Genomic DNA, 10278 nt, shown 5'->3' with positions numbered 1-10278 from the left:
CCGCCCCACCAGCACCCCCACCACCTCCAGGCCCACCACCTCCCTCTGGACCTTGCCCACCTGCACCTCCACCACCTCCTCCTGGGGGCATGGCCCCACCTGCACCACCCCACCCCCCTGCATCTCTGCTGGCAGCTGACTGATACAGAGAAACCCCACCAACGGCTACCAATCACTTAGGCATGTACCACAACAGCTCTGCCATCACATTATAATGCTGCTGCATTCAAACCTTCCCAACACTGTCTTTCCCCGTTATCACTACGTCCTCAACACACGCTGCAGGGAGACAGCCTCATTGATATAATGCAGTTCAATGAAGATGAGACCCAAGGAGAGCTGCATGAATTGGTGTAATATACACAAACTCATTTTTTACACATTTACACAGGTACTGGGCTCCATCACGAATGCTAAATGAGAAACGAGAACACAAAGCAGAGAGAGAAAACCCTTCAGTATATAAGGTTCTGAATCACTGGCTGAGGAGCAATGCTGTTCTTCAAGCTGGTGATTCGATTCAAGAGAAATAATTGTTTTTCTTTATCAATTCAATTTAGTAACAATTAACCAAATTTGTATATTAATTGAATGAACATGTGAACAATCATGTGAAAATACGGATATTGTCCAACAAGGTAAACAGCAAACAATATTCTAAAAGAAAGAGACAAAAAAAATGTTTCTATTATTTCACCAAAACTTTGAAAACACAATTCAAATCAACAGCAACACAACCTACAGCTTTTAAAAGTGTCAACTATGACCTTTCAACAGAATCTATTCTCATAATGGTAATCTACCTGAAATTCTTCCATCATCAATCATACCACAACCTTGCACATGATAACTCCGCTGAGGCCTTTTGTAGTTACATGACTCAGTGCAGGACAAACCCTGACTCAATACTCTGAGGAAACCCATCAGCGCTTTATACATCAACCTTCCTTATCTGCCATAAAGGTATGTCCCGTCACGTTGCTGTAAAAAATGTGGAGCTTACTAAGCAGCAGGTGCCCAGCCCCCCTGCTTGTGAGCCCACACCCTCCATCTGCTGTGACAAATCTGCTTAATAAATGGCATCCAGTTCTAGGGGCAGTTCTGAATCAGCACAAATCACACCAGCGTTTGTCAAGCACTTGCCTTGAGTTTCCTCTGACTAATGAGCCAGTCAGGTGTGTGTTGGTCTGTGTGGACCGGCTGTAAAGGAAGCTACGCAGCATCCGATAACACACACAGAGTGCTGATTTAGAGGCTTCTCAGCTCTCAAATGAGCAGAGAATCAATCACTTAGCAGCTTTAGCAACTATCACATCTCAGCTATCAGCCATGGAAGTCATAGGGGAGGCTGGAGAGCCTACCAACATGCCTGTTGTGGGATAATCCAGGTTACTGTACTGCAATCATTTTTTGGTACTGACCAAAATATGTCAGTATAAATGGAGTATTAAAAAAGTGTCAAGTACAGAGAAATGGTGCTGAATGTAGTCATATTCATAGTCTCATTACTCATTCTTAGTCAGATATTTGCTGCTTTAAAATCACAATTCTGCGGATTATGGACTATATATCATCACTTTAAGTAAGCATATTATCAACATTTGAGGATATAATCATTATCAGGAAAGCCAGTTGTACACAGTAGATCAATTTTAATGGAATTGAGCAACTTATTGTGTTTATTGAAAGTCTCATAAGCTCATAGATGACTTATCTTGAAGCCAAATGCAAATGTTTTTCCTCTTAAAGATGTTTGGACTTCCTGTGTGCAGTTTGATGGTGGCAAGAAAATGTTAACCCTTTTGATTTACCTCCATTTATGTATAAATCTGTCCTAAAGTATGGCTGGAAAAGGTATCCGAACAATGCCTCATGAAAAAGAGATCTAAGAAGACTTATGAGAAAGAATTGTTGATTTTCATGAAGCTGAAAGGGTCACAAAGTCATCTCAAAGACTTTAGATATTCATCAGTTCACAGTTTGACAAACTTGTTTTAGTTCTGTGACTACTTTCCCTAGAAGTTAGAGCCAAGCTAAGATGACTCCAAAAGCACAACGCAGAATGACCAGTCACTACTGATTCCATTATTAACTATTAAATATTCAGGTGACCAGCACAGAATCGGATATTTGAGACTGTTCAGCCAGTCATCGATCATAAGCAATCACACTGAAAACCTTTTTCCAATCACCAGCCGATCAATCAGTAATGTAACAAAGAACCTCAGAGTAACAGCTAAAGGTTTAAAACAATCATTGGAGCTTGTCTCTTTTCATGAGTCTACCATGAGCAAATGATGGTACATGGTTGCATGGAACATGTTGTCCTGCCATGGACACTACAAAGGAGGCTGCTGCTCTCCAAAAAAAACCCATCACTGCTGAAGTCTGCCAAAATGCAGCTTGACTCTGCACAGCACTACCAGAAAATGTATTATGGACTGATGAAACTAAGGTTGAATTGTTTGGGAACAAAATGTAGCACCATGTATTCTGTAAAAAAGGGTACCGCTTATCAACAGGAAAAAATCATCCCAAAGGTGAAGTAGGGTGAAGGGATCATCAAGATTTGGGGCTGCTTCGCTGCCTCTGGGTGTGGACAGCTCACCCATCAGAGGGGAAAATGATTTTCAAGGTTTATCAATGTATCTTACAGGATGAGGTCCACCTGCTGTGAAGACACACCCTGACCCTGAAGCTCAGTAGATGTGGTGATGCTGCAGGACAATGACCCTAAACATCAAAGTAAATCTACTACAGGATTACTTCAAACAAGGAAAATCCACCTGTTGGACTGGCCCAGTCAGAGCCCAGACCTGAACCCAGCAGAGATGCTGTGGAACGAGCTCAGAGAGCCGTTCACACCAGACATGCTGAGTACATGTCTGAGCTGAAGCAGCTCTCTGAGGAAGATTGGTCCAAAATTCCTCCTGAATATTGTGCAGGTTTGACCGGCAGCTACTGGAGGCTTGTGTTTGAGGTACAAATAGGAATACAAAAAACTTGTTATCCACAATGGAAATTTTCCCTCAGTTTCACCATAAGACGTCATAAAAAACCTAATAATACAATACAGAGTACATATATTGTTTCAGCATCCACATTCCCGAAAACTACATTTCACAAAACGACAACACATAAATCATCTCAGCATACTCATTCATAACAATACAACTCACAATGCACAAGTCTACTCTCTACACCATATCACATTAACCTACAATGCAAAAAAGTGCAGCAAAGTCAGGAACACCCTGTATCCTGGTCTGCCGAATCCGTTCTTTTATTAGCTTAACAGCACTTGAGACAAAGGATTTCTTGTAGATATTTATATTAGCCATCAGTGATCTATATAACGTCTCCATTTGGGTAAAAGTTCAACTTCACTGTACAGTGGATGAGAAGGATCATTAACAATTCTGTCAAATTTACTTTTTAAGAGTTCATCATACATACTATTTAGCTGCTTTTGTGGCTTTACTAAGAGTTTGGAGGCCATGTTCACTATTGCCTGCAGCTTGGTCCTCCTCTCAGTGATCAGATTACTGCACCACATGATCACATGGAGTCCAAGGGTTCACTTGCCTCTGTACTTGTTCATAAGTTTTGGCTTATGGGCACTGTTGTTGTGAATGGAGGTTCTGTAAGCAAATTAATCTGTTCTTTGACTTTATCTAATTTCTTTGTTAATACTGACATTTCTAACATGTAATTTTGTTAGTATATCCTTTGAGATGTGTTGCTACTAATTGTGTTGACATTTAATAAAGCTAAGATGGGCTACTCTCACCACTAGCAGAGCACAAAAAAGACTGAATTGATATGAATAATAATTTATTTGAGTTATTTAAAATGCCAAACATTCGCTGGTTCCAGCTTCTCAGATGTGAAGATTTATATCAATAATTTATATAGAATCAGAGTTATATAGATTTATCTATACAACTTTGAATTGATATTCTTTAGGTTTTGGACTGTTGGTTGGGCAAAATTACAAAGACGTATAAATTTGAAGCGTGATTATTAAAAGAAATAATCAACACATTAATCAATAATGAAAATAAGGCGCTAAGCTTAGTACTAACCTACAAATTAAGGCATTCATCAGTTTGCTGGTCTTTGAGTAAGTAAGTAAAAAACAAGTTAAATTCAACAAAAATCTGTCTCTTTCAGTTTATCAGCAATCGGGAATTAAAGATTATTTATATCTATTAAAGAAACAGACAGTGGTGGACATTTGTTAAAGTCTGATTATGTGCAGTGTCTGAAATACCTGCCAAGGACCAAATGCCAGTAAAATCTGTCTTTCAGGGATACATCAATAAGGGCCACTTGCCCTGTGGCGTGTAACACTGCTTATTCTAAGAATCAGTAAATAAAATGTCACTAAAAACAGGTAGGGTCACACATATTGATTATTCTGGCCTGAAAAAAAACACACATAATTGACTTGGAGACAACATTGTGAGTTTACCAATCACACGCAAGCAAACCAAATAGTTCATTTTGTGTGTGTGTGTGTGTGTGGAGGGAGTTTGGATTAAATTGTTTTGACAGGCAGGCCTCTACCACCCAGACAGCTACCCCGCAACAAAGTGCTGCAGTGGTTTATCTCCTCCCTTGTGGAATCACCTCCATACACCTCACAGTGCCACCTACCAGCACGCACACACACACACACACACACACACACACACACACACACACACACACACACACACACAACACCACACACACACAGAGCAGGTCACTGGTGGTGGATGATAAGGACAAAAGTAGTCTCAGCATTGTAGCAAAATTGGTACGTCATGTTTACAGCAGCAGCTAATAATTATTTTCCTTCATCGATTAATCTGTTGGTTGTTTTTTCAATTAAGCTATTAAACATTTGCTCTATAAAATGTTTGAAAATAGTTGAAAGGTCCAACCACAACATCCTGGAGCCCAATGTGCCCTTTTCAAATTACTTGTTTTGTCTGAGTAAAAGTCCCAAAGGGTTTTTACTCTCAATTAAATAAAACAGGGGAAAGCAGCACATCCTCACATCAAGAAATTAAACCTAGCACTGTTTTGCAATGTGTCAGTCTAGTCTGAACAACTGACTGTTTTCACACATGTTCACAATGTTCACTTGAGTATTCAGACTCTCATGCTATAGACTTCAATTCATGTTCATCATATTCATTTACATAGTTGTGTTTTAGTGGACCAAAGTACAGAATTTTCAAGTGCTAAAAGACGTTTTACAGTGTGACAGATTTTAGTGAGATTAAATTTCAGTCATTTAAAGACTGTGAGAACTGTCAGCCACTATATGTAGATATGAGAACATTTTGATGACACACATACAGCGCAGTTCTCATGTATTATGACAGTTCTATTGCTTTATGAGGACAAATGTCAACTGCAAACTTTAATTCAAGTGTGTTTCTTCCAATTCTATGACAATGCAGCAGAGCAATGATCCTTAATATCTAGACAAGGCAACCAAGAAGAGGGTCGGACACTTCGGAGAGTCACTGAGTGCAGAGGATTAACAATCAAGTAAAGGGTCTACATATCCTACACCGTACATCTGTTGTGGATGTAAGTACTGTCAAATTAGAGCAGAGAGTCAGCACTTTAACCCCATTGTCAGGATTTCATTTCAAATGCAATGCGCGGTGGCACGGTGCCACAATATCAAATAGTGTCCCCGTCCAAGTGCATACAATGTGCACTGTAAATACACTCAAGCACCGCCCTTATTTGCAAAGACAACGTGCAACAGGAAGCAGAGCAGGAAAAGGTCTGTATCAGTATTTAACACAGTTGCTGATGGTGTAATGAATGAATGTTGGCAGGTTCTAGCTCCTTCACTTCACTGCACACTGTACATATTTGCAGACCATTTCCCTTTAGATCTGTTGCAGTATTTTACTAATGTTACTTTATTGTTTTGTGATAATGCAGCAGGTTATTAGACGCCTGTACTGTGTTACCTGACCACAATAATGTAAGTGATGAAAATGAACACAGTATAGATTCTCACTGTGATAGATTATGTCGAGACAATCACGAGAGTCTACTGTACTCTATTGATTTTCATACCATACTAATAGGAATGGGAACTAATAGATGCTTAACCCAGTGGCAAAGACACATCCAAATTTCTGATTTATGGCATCATGATCTGCAAAATGGTTAGTCATGATATACAGTTAAAAGTGATTTGTAGCAAATGGACAATATGCAAAACCACTGATATAATCCTGCAGCCTTGGAGACACATACAATAAAGTCAAGACATTTTTGTTTAGTCTATATTTCAATTAGTAGTTTATCAGAGGTGTGTGTATTTTGTATGTGTATTTTTATAACTTAAAACTTACTTTCACATGCAGACTAGTATCATGGTTATGATCAGGTTATTGGACTATCCTGGTTGTGTGTTGCTCATGTAAACAGCTTATCCCAGTTTCAGAAAGCTGGATATACAAACTGGAGATAGAAACCAAGATACTATGGTTTGTAAACACCTTATCCAGATTTCAGAACCATTAGAAAACTGGATACTCTTATGATCATGTAAATAGGGATATGAATAACCAGGTTTTTCATGTACAATGAAATCCCCATGACCCGAATGTAACCAAAAAACAGGAGGAGGCTCAAAACCAGGACACTGATCCACAGGCCTAAATAAACTTGGAACATGGACTTGGAAGAAGGCTGACAGATAAGGTTGAAAGCTCCGGAAATAGCTTGTGTTTATGAAAAATCTTTCACCATTTTAATCATAAACATTAAATTCCATTAATAAGTAATACAAAATACGTTATCTGCAGCCCTGCTCTACAACATATTGTTTCAGAGACAACTAATTCCGTTCTGACAGTCACATGACATGGAAGCGTAATGTACTTCTTCCAAAGGGCACTTCTGTTTTACACACAAATATAGTAGGCTAGTCAGTTCCCACCCATTACTTTTGTTCAAGTCACAAAGTTTTGAACTTTCAATTCCGTTTACGAACGCGGGTCTGTGACTGAGTCCTGCTTTGTTAATGACAGTAAACGCTACAATGACCCGTTAATGAAACTAAGAGCAGCAGAGCCTTCACAACGTGGAAGAGTGGGTTCATCCAAATGAAAAGGAAAGTTGGCTCACCAGGTCTGGTTCTCCTGTGTTTACCGTTTGCACTGGACGTTAGTTATGGCTCAGACACCACAGGGGAGGGAGCCCCTGTACACAGGCGACCGTTGACCAGAAACCCGCTGTGTGAAAAGCGGTTACATAAATAAATCACGCAATTTTACCTGCGCCACGGAAACCGCAGTCCACCCACATTACTACTAGCTAGTTAAATCTGAACACCAAGTTCAGTCAAGGGCTGTCAACTTTACCTCCTGTGCGGACAGGCTAGGAGACGCGGCGGAGAGCGGTTTGGATTTTTTTTTTCTTTTCTCCTGAATTCCTTAACGGACACAAACAACCTCCGCTGCGCGAGGGCACGTCACCGAAAACCGTTACAGTTTACACGACACACAGAAGAGGCTCGATTTACTCACCAGCATCACCAACATGAACATTTTCGCCTCTCTCATCCGACTCCCGTAGCGATTCCAAGAAGCCATGATGCCGTTGCCACGTCTGGATACGCAGGCGCAATCGGTTTTCCACGGAATCTTGGGCACGGCGCAAGGCTCCTTGGGAAATGTGGTTCTGAAGAAAAGTCTTGGGGAGATATTGCACCTGCCGCCTCCACCCCTCCTCTAACCAGCCAGAGACCCCTCCCCTGCATGTTATCAGACGTGAGCGACATGATTTTGTTTTTATCAGCGTAATGCAGCCATAATGCAAGACAATTAATTACATAAGAGGGTAATTAGCAAATTGGCTTGTGATTGAATGGTTGTTAATTAGCTCTTTATCAATTCGACTAACCTACTTTCCTTTAGAGTGTTTGGTTTGACAATAGCTGTGAAATGTTATCAACAGCATCTGATCAGTGCTCAATAGGCCAATACAAAGTAAATGTATAGAAATGCACGAATGAAAAAAGGTTTTATAACCACCATGTAGGCCTACAGAAATAGCCTAATAAATTCCTTCATGAAAGGATGGTATTTGGAAAGGATGGGAAGAATATAACAGATTAGAATACCTGCAGCATTCATTTGAATTAATCTTATTTATTGGTTCAGTTTACCTATTAGGTTTATTTGTAGCTGGCTAGAAGAGAGAAATACAAAGAAAACAGCTTATATAAGTGGTTTTCTGAATGGAGTTTGGTTTGAACTGATTATTTCCTCATCATAATATCCTAATATAAGTCATACCCACCTTTCTAGCCTCCATCATGCTAATAACTGAGAACAGAATAGAATAGAATAGAATAGAATAGAATAGAATAGAATAGACGGAGCTATATGAAAACGCTGTTGGCTATAAAGAAATAAAACGGCAAAAAATGTCTTAATGGAGTTTGGCTCGTGTTATTTTAGAATACAATAGAATAGAGTAGAATAGACTTTGGTCCAGGTGTATGTGTTAGGCCTAACTGTTTGAGTTTTATTGTTTCCTTTGGACAAAACAGCAAAGCAGCAAATAGATAAATAAATAAATAAATAGGCTACATAAAACACTTGTATCCCCATTGGAGTTACATTGCCAGGTTACGTCCGCACACAGGCACACAGCAGGTACAGTGGAGTCCCAGACAACACAACAACACGTAGGGCAAACCTTTCCCAGAAGCCCTCCTGTCTCCCTCAGGTCCATGCTGTGATTCACTCTCAGACACAGCCTGCTTTCGCACTGGACGACCGCGCTGTTGCGACACTCCTCCACCTCTCCGGGGGTGTCCATGCGCTTCCTCCCTACATTGCGCAAATCGGCCCCCATCACTCCTCTCCTCCCACCGCCCCCCTCCCCCCCTGAAGCCGGTGGTATCGTCCGACGATCAAGGAGAGAGAGAGCGCAGTTGTCGGCTGCAGGTCGTTCGGAGAGGGACGCGCTGAGCGGCTGAGGACACAACACTAGACCCCGTCTTTATTTTGTCTCTACTGCCCAGTGGTGCGAGTCTGATTCTCTCCTCGTCTCTGCCTGGCATTGTCATCAACTTGGGGAATACAAACATCTTCGAAGGTAAAAGGAAAATCACTTTTTCTTTGTTTTCTTTGGCAAAATACCTGAACTGACTGACACAAAAGCACTTTTTAGGTGTGTTGTGCTCCAGTTTCCAGCCTGTGTGTCGCTTCAGATTTGCCTTTACAGGCGAAATGGATGTAGTTTGAGTTTGGTTGAGATCATGGATTTTTATACTGGAGACAAATCAACACAATACCCTGCTTTAGCTTGAGTAACCTGCTCAGATAAAATAAAAAAAACACCCTCCATCACTAATGGATTGGCTACTCGAAAGCTTTATTCAGCCATGCTGTGAGGTCCGTTTTTCTCTGGACCAGTTTTCTATCAGAGCGGCGTTTTTGGCGTTTTTGGCGTTTTTTTTTTTAAATTCTAAACGTCAAACACTTTTCTGTCCTGTTGCCCACTTTCACTGTTTCAGGTGAGGTGATTTGTCCGTAGCATGTGTTATTCAGAGCAGTTAACAGTTCCTTTATGCCTCGCCAGTTTTACTTTCCACTCACGTTTCATCCCAGGATCAGAGAAGCATTTGTGGGCTGCCGGAGCTGCCTGTGCCAGCCACATTAGCACTGTGTCAAACTTATTTTGTGCTGTAAGCCGCCCTGTACTGTCGATAACGACGAGGTGTGAACTTTAAAAATAATCTTAAGAGAAAAGTTCTATGATATGATCCCTCTAGAAAGTGTTTCAATTGTGCGTTTAATTTGCCTTGTTTTTCTCGTATTGACTCATTTTAAACGTGGTAATCAAATTGTGGCCACAGACATGTGATGTACAATTGACCACCTTGTTGTCCCTTCTCCCACTTTGCCGGGGAACTTTGTTGACCGACTTAAGACTGCACACAATGACCTCTTTGCTTTATCAATTACAATTAACAGGTTGGTTTTACGCGCGGAATGTGCAGCGTTTGCGCACACCATTCCGACTGTTTTACATTCTCTTATTTTTTTCCAAATCTCAGCAAACGTTTGTGAGACTAATTCTGCGTGGAAACACTCAACATTAGCCCTGAAAGTCATTTTTCATGAGCTTGTCACTAGGATGAATTGCTTCTCCATTTCTCCCAGATACATACAGGCACTCCAGATCTGTTTCATGTTAGATTCTAGAGAGGGATAAGTGTCCAGCAGAAGGCTCCCCATGTTG

General features: G+C 40.7%; 1 protein-coding gene across 1 annotated transcript in view; it reads right to left on the bottom strand.

Moving 5' to 3' along the window:
* pdia5 (protein disulfide isomerase family A member 5) overlaps positions 1-7621 on the bottom strand; it is a 53636-nt gene extending 46015 nt beyond the window's left edge. The window contains exon 1 of the mRNA XM_022741241.1: positions 7551-7621. Within this exon, the coding sequence (XP_022596962.1) occupies positions 7551-7616 (66 nt within the window). The 5' untranslated portion in view covers positions 7617-7621. The remainder of the gene's footprint in view (positions 1-7550) is intronic.
* Positions 7622-10278: the final 2657 nt, after the last annotated feature.

The sequence above is a fragment of the Seriola dumerili genome, unplaced genomic scaffold (assembly GCF_002260705.1).
Source record: "Seriola dumerili isolate Sdu_G_001 unplaced genomic scaffold, Sdu_1.0 BDQW01000052.1, whole genome shotgun sequence".
NCBI classification, from domain to species: domain Eukaryota; kingdom Metazoa; phylum Chordata; class Actinopteri; order Carangiformes; family Carangidae; genus Seriola; species Seriola dumerili.
The sequence above is the reverse complement of the archived record's forward strand: the minus strand, read 5'-3'. Positions and strand labels throughout refer to the sequence as shown.